At 40.3% G+C, this 17,878-nt stretch overlaps 1 protein-coding gene across 10 annotated transcripts in view; it reads right to left on the reverse strand.

The window, feature by feature from the left end:
- Positions 1-17,878, reverse strand: part of Dennd1a (DENN domain containing 1A) — a 467,485-nt gene that overhangs the window by 224,956 nt on the left and 224,651 nt on the right. For 9 of the 10 annotated variants that reach the window (XM_051185350.1, XM_051185346.1, XM_051185351.1 and 6 more), the window contains 3 exons: positions 15,795-15,864; positions 10,160-10,240; positions 6,466-6,519 (listed from right to left, as the gene is read on the reverse strand). In XM_051185350.1, coding sequence (XP_051041307.1) covers positions 6,466-6,519; positions 10,160-10,240; positions 15,795-15,864 — 205 coding nt within the window. The remainder of the gene's footprint in view (positions 1-6,465; positions 6,520-10,159; positions 10,241-15,794; positions 15,865-17,878) is intronic. The other variant, XM_051185345.1, reaches the window with a different exon arrangement.

Genomic DNA, 17,878 nt, shown 5'->3' on the forward strand with positions numbered 1-17,878 from the left:
CCGAAAAACAGAATGCTATTAGGGCCCATGTCCCAAAGGCCATGAGTTGCTTACTTTCTTAAATTTAGATCAACCCTTCTATGACAAGCATTGGGGCTGCCACAATACATTCACCACACCAGTGATGACAGGGCCTTTTGTGGTTCCATGAAAGACATATCCCATGAAAGGATGGCACTAATTTGTACAACTAAGAATGCCAACTAACATTCAGAAAAGACAAGCCACAGGAAATCATGTTCCTCAGCTCACAGTCACACTGGGGCCTCAAAGAGGTCACAACTAGAATACCCAGGAAACCAGAACAAGGAGAAAAAGTTCGGGGCATTCAGCACTGTCCTTGGAACTTGACATTTAAGACTTCTTTTGCTTCACATGTTTCTGTTTATTAGATAAGAATGCTGAGATTCCAAGAAAACAAGAACCCCAAAGAGCCCAGGCTACTGGGGTCCTGTGTCTGGCTGTCTCTGAAACCCACATTCTTTCTATGACAGCAGACTGTATCACATTAACAAACCCTTGGTTATTGCTTGTTTCAATCTGAAATGCAGCAAGTTAGTCATTTTAAATTAATCCTTGAAAAATCACCAAGAGATTAAAATGCAAATTTCAATAAAGCTAGAGCTCTATAGTGATTCTATGTCAAACCCACACAAATTGGTCTCATAAAAGTTCAGTGTCTCCTGAGAGGAAAAGCTTCCTTGCTTTGTTGTGTATTTCAGATATAAAATATTTTTTTTCTCATGAATATCACAAGTCAACCCCAGGGGGGTCAAACCTTGGAACCTGGGTTTCTACACCCCACTGACCTGCAGACTAAGGCTACTAACCAAAGCCTATGAGCTCTGGGCTCTGTGCATGTGAAATGGAGCTCATGTCTACCTCTCATAGGGTAGCTTTAGGGATTAATATGGAATGGTGTGCAATAGTAAACTGGCAGATCGGTACTATTATTCTGCTCAGAAACAAACAAGACCAGCCCTTTACTAGTTTGCAAAGAAGGATTTAGGGGACAATGAGTCATACACAGGGAATTGGTTCATTAGTGGCAAAACAGCAGAGGAAAAAAAAAAGTCTAAATTTCAAAAATGGTGGGGCAGGGGAGGAAACATACAGTGAAGCCAGGAACTCGAGGTTGTTATGCAGAAGACAGTTTATACAAACGTTTCTAACCTCAGCAGTTATGGTGCTGAAAATTTGGGAATTATAAAAACATTCAGTGATTTTAAAACCAAGTTCTTAAGGAATTCTTGGCCCTTAAAAAACAAAAAGATAAGTCAGACCTAAGTAACTATTTTTATCATGTTATTATTTAGCATAGAAGAACACATAATAACACACCTAGGTATTTCCTCTTTTCTCCCTGACACTACCAGGGAAAGTCAAGTAAAAAGCATTTTCAAAGTTATGAATCCTGAAGAGTGTCAATCTTCTAAACTCTAAAAAGATGTTATTAATGAACTGGTTCTCAATTTGAGACCATTTATCACTGAGGGCACACTGGGTAATTCCTGAAGCCATTTCTGGCTGTCATGGTTTGGGGTTGGAGTGAGGAGGAGACTAATAACAATCACATAGTGAGTATTATCCAAGGATACTCAAAAAAAAAAAAAAAAAAAAAAAAGAAAGAAAAGGAAACAAAATCTACAATGCATAAGACAGACACAGGCAACAAAAGATTACCTGGCCCAAAGTTACATGAGTGTTCATGGAGGATGAAAGGCAAAGCTGGACATTAAAGTTGAGGTGGGTGGGTGGACACGGCAAAAAACACTCAGCCCAGATTAACACAGAGCCCCAGGAAAGCTCAGGAAGTAAAGTTGATTCGCCTCCAACGCTTAGGAAAGGGAACAAATGAGATGGAAGTGATTCATACTGGAGACTCTTCTCTCAAGCCCCCAGCTCCTCAGCTGGCTTCCTGCACCTGCCGGTCTGAACCAGAAGGGTCTGGGGATACCAGATACAGCTGAGGATGGTGAAAAATGGCATTAATTAGAAAAGAGGACTAACCCAAGGTAAGCAAACCACATGTTGTCACCTCATAACCCACTCAGCTTCCTTAGCACTGGTAATAAAACACCCACTCTCCAAGCAGAAGAAAAGTGACTGGTCATGAGCAATAGGCTAACACTAAGGGAAAGTCGACCTCAGCATTCAGTCATACCAGTTCTAAGGGTTCCTCCTGAAAACTTTGGGTCTGATGTTTAGGCCCCACTCTTAAATGTGACAAGGCAGACATCTCAGACAAAGCTCTACAAGAGATTCACAGACAAACAGAAGCCAGGTTAGAGTGTGAGATGATGTGGGAGCCACCATCTAGATGTAGCACCTGTACCAACAGCTGCTCAGGAGACTAATCTGGGAGGGTGCTGGTATCCACTGACAAGCCTGAAAAATGGAAGGAGAGAAGGAAGAGGAGAAAAAGAATAACAATCTTTAAATCTGTGAATAAAGGTCTCACAGATGAGGTTAAAAAAAAAAACAAAAAAACAAAAAAACAATAAGATGACCAAAGTAGGAAATTTAAAGGAATGGAAAAAAACTGAAGGAAGTAGAGGTCAGTCTAAAAGAGAAATGTGGAAAACACGAGAGAAAATGAACATTAGAAGAACAATCAGGAGGTTTAAATCTTGCCTGCCACAGAAAAGAGAAATGAAGATTAAATGAACAAACAATAATATGAGAATACTTGTAAGTTTCCAAAGCAGATGCTTAATGACCAGTACTATGCATGAATATAGATCCATTATGGTACATCATTGTTCAATTTCAGGATATTAGAAGACAACAGATCATAAAAAATAATAATAGGAATCAAATTGGCCAAACCTCCTAGGCTACAAGAGTAAGAAGAAGCTAGTGAACATGTCTTCACATTTCTGAAAGGAGAGTGATATGCAAACTACAATTCCTCATTCATACTATCCAATCATGCAAGTTCAAAACTGTTGCCTCCAGCAACAAACATACTCTCTCAGGACATTGTTGGAGAATGCTTTCACAGAATGAGACAGAAAAACCAGAAAGAGTACGATGTTAAACCTAAGATCTCATATACGACAAGTTGTACAAGAGAAGAAAGGAGCCACAATCTAACTGCTAAAGATAGAGGAAGAATGGGAGATGAGAAATAGATGAATGACAGACAATACTTTTTATGTATCTGGGTTTCTGGGAAGGGGCATCTCAAAATTCTTATCTCATGTAAGAAAATCAATTGGCGATACATGAAACAAAAACATCTTGAGATGTAGCAACATGAACATGTTAAAAGTATGATGGGAGCTGGAGAGATGGCTCAGTGTTGAGTAACGCTGGCTGCTCTTCCAAAGGCCTGCATTTTGGTTCCTAGAACCCATATGGTGGCTCACAACTGCCTGTGATTCTATTTGCAGGGGATCTGATTCCCTCTTATGGCCTCCTTGGGCACCCTCAATGATGTGGGATATACTCACACAGTAACAAAAATGTACACATAAATAAAAACAGACCATTAAAACAATGGAAAATACAACTGTTAAAAACTTGGAAGTAGAGGCTTCTATGGAGTAAATATGGAGTACTTGGAGATTACAAGCTTTTATCAATTACTATGTGGTACCATATGACTTCTAAATTATTTGTACTATTAAACAAAAATACCAAGGTTGGAAATGTGGCTCAGTGGTACAGTGTTTGCCTAGCAGATATAAATGTCTGTGTTTGAGTACTGGGACCACGCACACACACACACACGCACACACACACACACACACACACACACACACACACACACACACACATCATTAAACAGGAAACAAAACAGATATGAATAGCTTTTAGGATAATTTAAGCACAAGTGAAATAATGGTGAACAGTACCCTATCTATCTATCTATCTATCTATCTATCTATCTATCTATCATCTATCTATCTATCATCTATCTAGACAGGTGATGGTGGTGCACACCTTTAATCCCAGCACATGGGAGCCAGAGTCAGGTGGATCTGTGAGTTTAAGGCCAGCCTAGTCTATAAAGCAATTTCCAGGACAGGCAGGACTGTTACAAAGAGAAACCCGGTATCAAACAACAACAACAATAACAAAAAGTCTACTGCACCCATGGGTTCTCAGCCATAGTGATCCTGTAAAGTTATAAAGTTCTGAGAAGAGAGTCATCAAACGCTAGAGGGAACACAGCATTAGAGTCATCAAACGCTGGAGGGAACACAGCATTAATGTAGGCAAAGGAATGGTGGTAATTACACTCATTTTTAATATTACATCTCTGTGCTGATTTTGAATGAGATGGGCAAATGTTCTTACTATACCATTAAATGAAGAAGCAAGCAACCATGGTAGTATGCATTTAGTATGATACCCATTGTATGTTGTTAAATTGTGGCTTCTAAACTTATGGTTTTTGTTTTGTTTTGTTTGTTTGTTTTTAATAAATCAAAGGTATCTCTTGTCTCAAGTATTATCCAACCCCCAGTTTAAGCAGTGATAAACCAAATCTAAATAACACAGGGGTACTCTGGTCAGACAGCCATCTATTTGCCTAATGCTCCATGACAGTATTGTCTGAAGGCTACAAAGAAAGAAGTTTGCTTGAGAACTGCTTCCTCTGATGAGTCAGGCTGAACATTCTTCTTTTGTAACACACACACACACACACACACACACACACACACACACACACACAGAGTCAAATGCACATGAGCACACGCATGCACATAAACACTCACTACAAAGACACACACACACACACATTTTCTATAAACTAGAACCTTGAACACGCCAACAAAGCAAGTGGAACATGATGTAAAGAGGTGAGAGTGGGGATGGCAATGTGTTTATCTTCCCAAGTTATTCTTTATTCACATTATGCCAAACTTTGCTAATTTTTTTTTACTTTAGTTTCCATGGTTATTAGAGATGTTTATGTATCTTTTTGTTTTTAAATATACATTTTTATTAAAATATAATTATATCACTTTCCTTTTTCCCTTTCCTCCCACCAGCCTCTCCCAATTCCCCTCCCTCTAATTTATCTTTTCAAGTTCTTAAGAAATCTTTGTTTGTAATATTATCTTAACAATAAATTAAATTATTTTTTCTAGTTTTTGTTTGTTACTCTTTTTTCTAACCTCTTGAATTGATGTTCTACATTGCTTTAGAGAATACCTAGGTCCTTGCACACATCGAGCAAGTGCTGTGTGCACTGAGCTATATGCCCAACACTTTAATTTCTTGAATTCAAACTCAACTTCATTATTCTTACAAAAGCATTCAAGGCTATGAATTTTCCTTTTTGGAGTGTGCTTGGCCACATCATTTTAAACAGAAAGGAATTTTGGCATCTGCTATAATACAGATGAACCTTAAAGGCATTATGTTAAGTGGAATAAGCCAGACACAAAAGGACAAACAGTATTTCGAGGTGGTGGCACACAACTTTCATCCCATCACTTGGGAGGCAGAGGCAGGCAGATTCTGAATTAGAGACCAGCCTGGTATACAAAGGCAGTTCCAGAACAGCCAGAGTTACACAAAGAAATCCTGTCTCAAAAACAAACACAAACATATCCATTGATATGCAGTGCTTGAAAATAGGCAGAAATCACAGAATAATGGTTCCTATGCACTAATGGTTATTTGTTGCTAGGTCCAGAGCTACAATTTTAAAAGATAAAAATTCTGGAGACCAATAGAATGTGAATGTACTCAAAACTACTGAACTGTATACTATGAAGTGGATAATAGAGTCAATTTCATGATACTTATATTTTACCAAGTACCTTACTGGTAGATACTTTAGGCTTTATTCTCCATTGTATGATTTATAATCACAGCAAAATATTTTGCAGCTATGCCCCAAGGTAGACAGGTCACTCCGCTTGTTCAGGGGGCAAACAAGAACCAACAATTCTGTCACTTTAGCTCGCTGCTTCTCAGCCTTTAGAAGGTGAGGATGGGCATTCTTCTACTTCACTTACTATTAAGTAAAGTGTTTTATGAGAAGTGAACACTCCTGCCCTAATAAACATTTGCATGGGAATTTCTTTGCTAAGAACATCTCATTTTATAATAAGAGAAAGGAGAATTTAAGTCTTCATTGTGAAAGAACCTAAGTTCCCTCAAAAGGAGTATTATTATTCAGTGGACAACAACAATTTTTTAACAATGAAAATGCCAAGATACTCTTTTAATAGGTGATTTTAGCTAGGTAAAAATGTCCTTAAAAGACTGGAATGAATTATATCAACTGCTAATAAGTGATTACTTTTGAGAAATATGAAGAATACCTCTTCTTGTGTCTGAATTCTGTAGATATTTTCAATTTGTTTTTGCTACTTATAATCCATTGTTCTCTTTATATTTCTTCTAGCAATCTATTACAATTACACTTGAAAATATACCCTTTTCTTTTGAAATCGTAAGTAGTAAACAAGTAAGTGTCATGCCCCCTTCCAACATACTCACATTCTCAGGTATGCTGGGAAGTTCTCTGCTGTCAGGCACAGTGAAGTAAGAATGCTGGAAAAGAAAAAACACAAGCTGCATATTCTTTCAGGATCTAACTAACACTTGATTCCAAATTCAGCTAAATGTTCTGAAGCATCTCCTCATTCAGATGAGGAAGCTGTGTTTTCTTGTAACAAACATCCACATTATAGCTGCTTAGGCTAATGTTGGACCAAGCTAGGAACATTAAGTCATCAGCATGAGAGATGAATGTCTTTGGGGAACATGAATGAAATACTCAAAGAAGCTGAAGTCTGAATTCCCATGTGACATTTGCAGATTTCTGAACACAAAGAAGTGGCCAGTTTTGTAACTTATTGTTCAATGGGGCAGTGGACTCTTAGAAACCAAACAACACTAGATTCATTCACTAAATGATAGGATGTCCCCACCAACCCTGCAATTCTACTTTTGACATCTAAGGTCACATAATCTATACTGTAGTCAAAATCTGCTCATATGATGTTCATGACAGTCACAGCTAAAGACAACCCCATTTGAAATGATACAAATGAACTCTTGCCTTATAGTGATTATCATGGAAGAGAGCTGGAACCTGGGTGGGCAAGACTTCAAAGATGTGTAATGAGGCTTCTCCATGTTTGTAACAAGCCTATATATAGCTTCAAGTTAAATGAAAACTGGCTGAACTAATACCACCTCCTCTGCTGTTTTAAGGCTCAGAAGACAACGGTAAGTGGTATGGGAAGGAACCTCATGATGGACAATTAAAGATGAATTGATTGTGAAAGCCAGAGAAGCTTAAGTGCAGAAAGGTTCAACTCAGCCATGGCCTAAGTTCAAATAAGGACCTCTCCCCTTTGCTCCTGGGTAATAGGAGAGTAAGTAAGTTTCTTAAAAAATGTAAGTAAGTAAGTAAGTTCTTTGCTCCTGGGTAATAGGAGAGTAAGCAAGTTTCTTAAAAAATGAATTGTACAGTCTTTCTAAAATAAAGGGTCCTGGGGACAAGGTGTACCAATGATGGCAACAATGAATGCTTGTCTGATACTCAATAGAAATTTATTGAATACCTGCTTGTGTAAAACATTACATTAAATACTTTATAAACATCACTTCTGCCACAACAAAATTTAAAGATAGATATTATCTCCATATTACAAGTAGATGAATTAATGTTCAGAGAGGCAAATAGTCCATATACTCCATGAGTATATGAAGGAAATAAGATGGAAACAGAGCAGTGTAATTAACCACACCCAGGCCCTTTCTGTTATATCACTCTTATGTTTTATTTGCAAACATAAGGGAGCTTGAGTAAGCACTTCATACATGAGGCATTAAGCACACAATAAATGGTACTTTATTTACTTAGTTTTTATTTATTTATTTATTTATTTATTTATTTATTTATTTATTTGGACACAGGGTTTCCCCGTGTGTAACGAGTACGGTTTTTCTGCCCGCCACCGCTGGTCATGTCCTGTTGCCATGCCACCCCAAATAACACACAGAGACTCTGTATTTGATACAATACTGTTGGCCCGGTTACTTGTTACTTATTGGCTAGCTCTGCCTTTAATTATTAACCCATTTTTATGTATTATTTGGGGCTGGCGGCATGGCGGCGGGACAAGACCGGGCAGCGGCAGGCAGAAAAACAATACTCGTTACACCCGTGTAGCTCTAGTTAGACTGATACTTGCTATGCAGACTAGCCTGCTTCTAGAATGTTGAGATTACAGGCATGCACTACCACAACCAGCTTAACAAATGGATTTTAATATGCAATTATTATCGTTCAAACTGCTAATTTGTATTTCTATTTTCTCAACCACCCAAATCAGTTACAAAGGAACATTATCTTGTAGAAAGTGGCTAAATAAACAAAGCCCATCCTTGTCATTTCACCAATATTTTAGGATTTCTACTACAAATGAGATGCTAGCCCTTCAAACAGAAATGCATTTTGGGAAGAAGACTGTCTAATGAAGAGGGGAAATCAGCCTTTATAGATGCAATGGATTGTAAAGAGTGAGCTAGCAGAACTCTAAACCAACTAGTCCCCAGGCTGTCCTTGGAGATTCTGTCTTGCTCCATTGCCCATGAAATGCTGGAGACCAAGGGAGGTCAGAAACATTCCTAGAATCCACTGAAATGAAACAACTACACACCCAAAAGTTCCTCCTGCCCCCAAGCTGGCTTGTCCTTGAGGCCTGACAACATGCTGCCTGCACAGACATTTGGGGAAGGAGTGGCCCTTCCTCCCAGGCAGCTGGTGACCTAGCCAGGCTGCTCCACAGCTACCTGTCGGATGTTATTACAGGATGAAGAAGTGAGATCAAGCTGTTGGGAAAAAAGACTGAGACAAAGGCAGAGTTGCTCTGCTTCAGTGATGACTGTGTCTAAAGCAAACTTGCTCATCTTTTCTGGCAGTCCCTACTCCCCATGAGCATCGGTAAGAAAATTCCTTCCCTCTCTGCCTCTGTCCCTTCCTCCTTTCAGCTCAGCATTATAAAAGCTAGGACATCATTTCTAAATCACAGACTTCCATGTATATCTTTCCCTCTCTAAATCTTTCCTCTACAGAATGAGAATGTTAACACCTACATTGGGAACAACTCTGAACACCAGAGGTGTATATTTAGTATAAATTAGGAACATAAAACAGATTTGTTATTGATATCATTCCTGGCAATAGTGTAGCTTTTGATACTGTTTTGGTAAAACCCATTAATTTGCCTATGGAATCAGATACCTTCCAGATTCCTGAACCCAGCACTGTATTTGCTTCTTGAGAATTTGGAAGAGAAAACTCTTTAATCCACAAGGCCTGTGGGGTTTGGAGATGGGTCTGTATGACAGTAGGTGCCTGGGCAAAGGATGTCTACCACAGAATTCTGATGAGAGCAATTTGACAGCTTCCATCTAAGAGATCAAATAACTTAGTAAATAAATTATAGAAAAGATACTACATACCCTTTCTGATGTTCTAACAGATAAGGAAACTAAGCCTATATAGTTACAGGTCTTGATTTAAGTCACTTCAAGCACTAGGCAAAATAGACAACTGGAACAGAAATTCCCACCAGTTGGCTAGGAAAATTTCTACCTTGGCACACTGTACAATGTGCAGGATGTATCTCAAAGCACACAAAGAAACAATGACTGCTGTAGGCCAGGAACTATGCTGAGAACTCTCACTCTACTCAAAGGATGGAGACTGGAAACCAGCTCACTCCCACAGGATAGAACTAAGTATTCAAGAGCATGCCAGGGAATTAGGGTCACAGAGAAGGCCTAATTCAGCCTGTGAGGTCAGAGGAGGATTTCTCAGGAAACAGATCAGAATTGGTTTTGAAAGACGCATGAATTAACAGGCAAACAGGAGAGGTAGTGTTGAAGATTAAGGTCCAAAATGGGCTTTAGCTATGACAAAGAGTAATACAGGTGGCCAAAGATGAGAGATAACAAGGCTAACAGCTCCAGCCATCTTATTCCTTGCATCTGTGACTAAAAATATGAGTGGTTATTTGGGAAGCATCTAGTCTTCAGTGATTTTCAGAGAGAGGGAGAATCCTACGCTCCAGCCTGCCTTGAACCCAGGGCTCAGGTTAAGAGTGTGGCTCCGGCCTCCTGTGAAGGTCCATATAGACGTCCTTGCTTGAGGTGGCCACCATTCTTCCTCACTTACCACACTGAGATGAACAGACACTCCAGGGTCAGGGATGGGAAGTCGGTACAGAGTTTCAAGAAGTTCATTCCATTGACTTTCCTGAAAGAAAGAAAAAACCCAAGTGACAAAAGCTGAACCTGCAGTAAGGTCTGGATGCAGAAGCACAGGTGGGAGACACTGGCCCCATGACATAAATAGGTTTGATATTCAAGTAGGGCTGGATAAAAGGCATTGCTTATGGCTCAAACACAAGAGCCAAACAGATCCTCCCACACCAAGTTTGACATTTTCTATTTAGTCAGACACCTACTATGACCACCTTTTATGGTTCATATACCATAAGCTCTCAGCACATCTATCCCTTCAATTCCATAGCAACAACTTTTAAATGCAAACAAGTTGAGCTTCCAGGGCGGGGGTGGCTGATAGAAGTAACAATGACACTGTGGATCTTGTCTTCATCATCATTATCCTCAATTAATTTTATTGTACGTGTAGCAGTCTCCAATTATGGAAAGTTAGAAATGACGCAAGTTCACATTCAATACAGGACAGCAGTTGTGCATTTTAATTAGGGAAACTCAGCAGCTGAATAACATACAAAGCAGCACAAATTATTCGACTCAAAACAGATTCGCCTTTAAGATGCTCAAAACAACAGCACTCATAAAAGATTCAAAAGCCACTGCTACCCTGTGGGATTCTGTGTGCTAATAGAAGAAAGTTAAGTTTACACAAACAGCCATGTCCTAACTGCTGGATTCTTCCAGCTACCCACTTAGGAAGTGTGAAGGTCTGAAAAGTCTCCTATTGGACAGTAGAATGAATAGCCCAGGAGGGAGGCAAGATTTCTGTGTTCAAGTCTGCAGCCTTCTCTGCCTCTGGCAGGGAGCCTGAGATGAAAGGGATGAACTCAGTTTACAATTCTGATTTAGTATGTGTTCTGACAAACATGTTTCTTAGAGGGCATATGAACTTGAGGGTGTGCACAGCGTTATTTTTGTGCTCAAACAGTCTCACACCTACAGAGCAATTTCAGAAACAGACAAAGGCCCTTTCATTTCCTCCATTGTCTGAGAATGGGTTGTTAGCATTATACCTCGTCATACACACACACACATACCCTTCCTCCAAACAAACACATTCAATTATCACAACCAGGAAATATGCCACAGCACAGCATTGCCATGTAATCCCGTCCAGTTGTGCTGAACATGTCCTCATGGAAATCAAATCAGTTTAGAAGCATGAATGGCCTTCAGCGGGCTGACTCTTGAGACTCCTATTGTTGGAGAAACCCTTGCCTTTCCTAGAGCTGTAGGACCTTGAGCACCCATTTTGCAGAATGAGTCTCAGCTGTCAGATGTCAGATCCTCATGAATCTCAGCATGTCCTTTATTGAGGATGTTTTCTTGCCTCTTGACTATTTCATCTCAGATCTCTATTAGGCAACCCCACCCCTGGCATTTAAAAAGAATTTTGTAGCATGACATTTTATGTAAGAATTCCATCCCTAAAACCTTGAATCTAGCTGTTTATTTATCTTACTACAAGTTCACAGCTTTCATTTGCTGTCAGTATTTGTCTTGATGCTTCAGACTAAGATAACTGGGAACCTCTTGGCCCTTTACCTTACTTTTGCATCTTGAGGACATGTCCCCATCATATTTTGAATAAAGTTGGGGCACAAAAAATATTTTAGCATCATCTTACACTTTTCCTACATGAGTCCTAGAAGTAGTCTTGTCTTTACAGAGCCAGGGCTCCTTTCCTTGGTGAGTATTTGTAAGCCAGGTTTGGGAGCCATGTCTACTTTTGTTTGCTGTTCCTTAGGAATGCCGACACCAGGCCTCCAGTGGTCAGAGTCATCAAGTATCACATACATAGGCCACCACATGCACTTCACATCTCAACTACTTTTCTCTTCACCACTTAAAGCCTTAGCTTCACAATGATGCTTCCAATTCCAGGCCAACACAGGAGTCACTCCCGTTCCTTCTTTTGCTACTGTAACTACACTGCATAAAAGTAATAAGCCTTATCCCTACCTTAGGGGCAGGCCTTCCTATTTCATGATCTGGCACCAAACACTGAGTCACCATTGCTGGTTCCCCTCCTGTTCAGATCTCTGCAGATCCCACTGGATTCCCTCATCTTACATCACACCCATTCCCACTCCCCCTCATATAACCTTCATCTCCTTTGGCTCCAACAACCCAAGTAGGCTGCTGCCCAGCTCAGGTTTCTTGTCAACCCTTTCATGCAGATTCCCTTTCTGTCCTATTCAGGGCTAACACCGGCGCCAGGACCCACACAGAAATCCCCAGGCCCCACCTTAGGCTATAACACTTGGTGACTCTCATTGGTCACACATATGCCTTCCCAAACAGAGGCTTGCCTCATCTAACAATCCCATAACTTCTGGATGGGAGAAGGCTGTTTTTAGGGAACAAACATACTGGTTTTGTTTGGGTCTTGGTTTCTATGTATGTGTTCTTGTGTTTGTGTGTGCATGTAGAAGCCTCTGGCCATTATCAGGGATCTTCCTAGATTGTTCTCCACTTTATTGTTTAGTCCAGAGCTCATTTATTCAGCTAGGATTTATGTCTAATGGGCTCCAGGGATCTGCCTGCCCCTCCTCCTGAGTGCTTGGATTAGATGCGACAGCTGCTATGCCTGTTTTCTATGTGGGTGCTGGAGTTCATGTGTGTTGACCAGGTATATTGTCAACTGAAATTTTCCTTTCATCCTGTTCTAATCTGGTGGTCAACATCTTTTGAACAAGCCAGATGTAGACAGAGTCCTTATTCTGCATTATTATCACAGTTCCTTTGGCCAGAACAAACTTTGTAGACAACCTGTGTCATGAAAAATAGACTCTAGTCAACTAAGCCATGTGACAAATCTCACTTTCCCATACAGCACAAGGCAGGGGCCTCAGCAGGCTCAGAGAACAAAAGCACTGATCCCAGTGTTATGTTCAGTTTATAGCACCCCTCCTTTTCCAAGGTTTCCTGCCTGTCTGCTGCCTCCCTATCTCCCTGCCTTCTTCCTTTTTAATTTCTTTGAGACAAGGTCTCATGTAGCCCAGATTGGTTTCAAACTCACTTAACCAGCAAGTGAGATGCTAGCTGTCTGAATCTCCATTTGTAGTTAAAGATGGTTTTGAATTCCTGATCCTCCTGGCTGCCTTTCAAATGCTAGAACGATGGGTATGCACATTTTCAGATATGATTTTAAAAGTGTACTAGGTTAAAAACTAAAAGGTGGGGTACAAAAGCATGAGTCGGTCTCCAGTTCAGAGACAACATGTTACATACTTTTATTTATTAAAGATACCTTTCAAATTGAGTGGAAACCTGAATGTCTGACCAAAGCTAAATGTGCATCAGAAATCGATGAACAGATTTCAAGGCAGCCTGCTACCTCATTCATCAAAGACACCAGCTCTTCTATGATAGAATTCCTGACCTGATATTTCCTTTCACACTGAGTGTGATGAGTGAGAAGCCATTTCTATGAACCATTCCTGCCATCTGTTGTGACCTCTGGAATACATTTGCTACCGAGTACAACTCACTCAAAGAAAAGATTTATCCACTGTATACTCAGTTTCCACTCCCCAACCCTAAACAATATTTCCCAAAATGCGTTTCAGGGAACCCTGCAAATCAGTCTCCTGTTTGTCATGGATTAAAAAGAGTTTAGGGTAAAATGCAAAAGAAAGTTTTGAGTAACCAAGGCCCCCACTGCAGGCTCCTGAGAGCTGGAGAGTCTATATCATGTGAATCATAGGGAAAATTAACACAAACAACACAGATTTGTGGCCCTTTAAGCCCAGTAATACAGAACTATAATTATTTAATAGAATATTTTCAGAACTAGGATACTATAGATAAATCAAAAGGAAAAATACTTATGGCATTTAACAATTATGCTATATCACTTTAAAATGTTGCCCTTTACAAAAAGAAAAACACAAGAAGGTAGATACACAAGCAAATTTTCAACTTGCTAATGATAGTGAGGTTTTTTTTTTAACTTATCAAATAAATGACAAGTTCAACAAATATTATCAGTGACAATGTAGGATCCAACTGTGTTGCAAATAGTGCATTTTAAGAAAATAGTGCAATTCTTTTTGGAAAGTAGTTTGGCAAATGTTTTATAAATACTTATGGCCACACCAAGCTTTACAACTGTCTACCTAGGATTCCGTTTTTTTTTTTTTTTTTTTTTTTTTTTTTTAAGATTATTTATTATGTGTACAGTGCATGTATGTATGCCTGCACACCAGAAGAGGGCACCAGATCTCATTACAGATGGTTGTGAACCACCATGTGGTTGCTGGGAATTGAACTCAGGACCTCTGGAAGATCAGCCAGTCCTCTTAACCTCTGAGCCATCTCCCCAGCCCTAGGATTCCGTTCTTAGAGAAATAATGAAAACTGAAGAAAATATTTTATATTCAAAGATTTGAGTGACTGGTCTCCCTCTTTCAAATGCAGCCCCCCCCCCCCGTGTGTCTGTCTGTGTGTGAGGTGGTTATACGTGTACGTGTCGTGGTGTGTGTGCATGTGCGTGTGCATGTGTGTGCATGCACACACACTATAGTCACAGGGGTCAGAGCAGACATTGGGTGCCCTGCTCTCACATTATCTTTTCCCCTTGAAAGAGGGTCTGCTACTGAAGCTTGACATAGGCTGGTAGATACCATGCTGTAGTAATCCTCTTGCCTCTACCTCCAATACTCCACAGGGGCACACATAGCAGCCTCTGGTCCTCACATTTTTGCTAGGGGTTTAAACAAAGGTTTTCAGGCTTGTACAGCAAGCACCCTTCCACTAAGTCATCTCCCCAATCCTTTGTACTACTTATAATAATGAAGACAAAAATCTCAAATAATTAAAAGACTCTATAAGAAGAAAGTGTTTTGGTTAGCAAAGGTATAGGATATAATGTTAGCCATAAAAAATACTTAATGATATTTTCAATAGTGTTGAAGAAATGATTCTATGATAATACTTCCCAAACAGGCAGGCTACAAAAGTTTTAAATACTGATCCAGACCAGACAACCTTTGCTGCTATGGGTGAGAGCTGAGGTTATCACAGCATTTCTCCCAAAGGTAATTAAGGTACAGCAGAATTGTTAAAAGGAATTTTCAGATCCTTACAAGAATTACTACAAAAATGCCACAAAAACTTATGTTAAAATGGGGATTGTGGCAGCTGTTAAGTCACCTGCCAGTTAAGTGATATGTAACATGGCATGAGCAATTCAGCTTCATGTCTTTGAGAAATTATAACTGAAATCTTTGTGTACTTTCAGGGTTGTTGAGAAAATTTGACATTAATGATGGGAGCATGAACAGTCTAGTTATTATTTCCTTACCTTAAAGGAAAAAAAAAAAAAAAAAACAATGAAGAAACAACTAAAAATTTTAGCAATATTTTGAGGATGAGGTAAGGCATACTGTGAGGGGTGATTTTCTTTTCCCTTCCACTATTTTCTGAATTTCCCAATCTTTCCATGATGAGCATGCATTACTTTTTTCATAAGTGTTTTAATAAAATAAAAGGCACACATTACTTTCATAATCATAAAAGGCTTAACTGTTAAAATGATTATTATTTTTTTAAAAGGCAAATACCTGTTGTTTTGTTGTGTAATCTGCCAAGATATTAAGGAGCTTATAAAACACCTCGAACCAAGGCAGGTAGCTGAGGAAGACAAAGAAACACAAGAAATGTTAGCATGAAGGTCAAAAGCCAGAATGCAGGTTTAACTCAAATCAAAACATCTCAGGTTTTCTCTACATCCTAAAGATACTAGCCATGATTGATATGAACCCAAACTGCTTAAATATTAATTATTTCTGGGAAATAAAATCATACCTGTGTGAGGCAGAACACTAAATGCCCATTATGAATTATTTCTGTGCTTCAAAACTAGAGTAGATTCATAGAGAGGAAATTCACACTAGAGTCTGCAGTAAAGCACCATGTTTGAGTAGCTAGGCCTCTCCTACCACCTCCACTCTCTTTAGGAAAGCTCCTACTGATTGGACACACAGCAATGAACAGCATGTCCATTGTTGGCCTCTGGGTCCCACACGCCCTACACAACAATAACCAATCATGTTAGTCCATCAGATCTCCCACCTCTACTGCACATGTGGTTTACCAGCTGTAGCATGAATGGGTATTTCTGTTCCTTCTGCCATCTAGCAGGTCCTGACCATTGCTCCTCTTATTTCACAGGATTGTCTGCCAGCAGAGCTCACTCGAAATCGACCCTGTATGTGGCTGTCAGAATGGCTTATCAAAAAGGGAAGCCTGGATGGGTCTGGCCAGAGAGGACAAAGCTGCACAAGCAGCCAATGATCTGCAACCCAAGATTTCTTCCCCCCAGCCCTTCCTCTGATGACCAAATTCTGATCAATTCCTCTGATGACCAAAAAGACAAAGTAAAGAAGGTTGGCCTTCGGGTTAGTGTGTGGCAAGTCTGTGTAGTAGACTTGGGGCCCCCAGGAGGAAGGACTTGGACACTCATCTGAGAGGGCACGTGTGGGGCCCAGACCCATCACATCTAACACAGGCACTAAGGCCAAGGAGGCTTGGTGTAACACCTAGTGCCAGGAGGCCACCTGAGTAACCAAGTGAAGAGCAAAGCCAAGAAAAGGGAAAGGAAAGGACTTAGGCCAGAGGCCAGGATGTCAGAGCCTCTGGCCCTCCCTGGGATCTCTCCCCTCCCACAGTCTCAAAAGATAACCCACTAGTGCCTTCTGTAGTCTTGTTAGCACTGTCAATCCCACCTTGCCTCCGCCCTCTCACTCCCCCACACCAAGTGCCCAAAGTGGGGAGGTACAAATGATTCTAGGAAGCTTGAGCCTCTCCAGTGGAGGGATGTGATTCCCAGCACCCTCTTTTTGTTTCCCCCTAATGAATAAATGATACTCATTATTGTGAATGAATAAAATGAACTGATTCCCCCCTCCAAACAATCCAAATCTACATAGGACATTCAGTTATTGCAGTGGCATCCCAGTCCTACAGCCCATGCTCCTCAGGAGGGCTTTTTATGGTTCTCCCTTCTCAGGATCTTGACCAAGTTCTCTGACTCTTTTTTCCCTTTCTTGTGTGCCCCTATTCCTTCTTTTCCACAGTGCTAATGTATACACTATGATTACAATGTCCCTTCCTACAGCATGATTGTTTTCTCAACGGACTACACAGAGAAGGGAACACACTTTCCTTCACTGTATCTTTAGCACCAAGACCAAGAATGGAGCTTGCCCCTATATTCTGAGTTCAGAGTTTATTGGAAATGTGCATACCCTAGATGAAGGCTAGCAGACAGCAAGAGCCCTTAGAACCATGAAAAAGAACCAAGAAGCACACCCTGCTCCAACTTTAAATGCTCTGTTCTCTCTTAGGAAACTTCCCCAAAACTACTAAAAGCAGGCATGTGTGAAGCTTGCTGCTCAAGTCTGTTCACATCTATTCTGCCACAAAAATGGTGTTTGTTACTGATAGGCCTGGATCCAAGGCAGGGTCCAGATGTGCTATCCGGCCCGGGACAGGGAATCAGCACCCTGTACAGATTACTGCTGGATCACTGAGAGTAATAAATGAAGTGAGAGGTAATAGAAAGGACAGATAAAGTACACGAGCTCCTATCTGTGACGTCTGTCTGAAGGCAGAACATGCTACTGTAAAATTTAAGTAGCTTATC

This window comes from Phodopus roborovskii, unplaced genomic scaffold (genome assembly GCF_943737965.1).
Source record: "Phodopus roborovskii unplaced genomic scaffold, PHOROB, whole genome shotgun sequence".
NCBI lineage: Eukaryota > Metazoa > Chordata > Mammalia > Rodentia > Cricetidae > Phodopus > Phodopus roborovskii.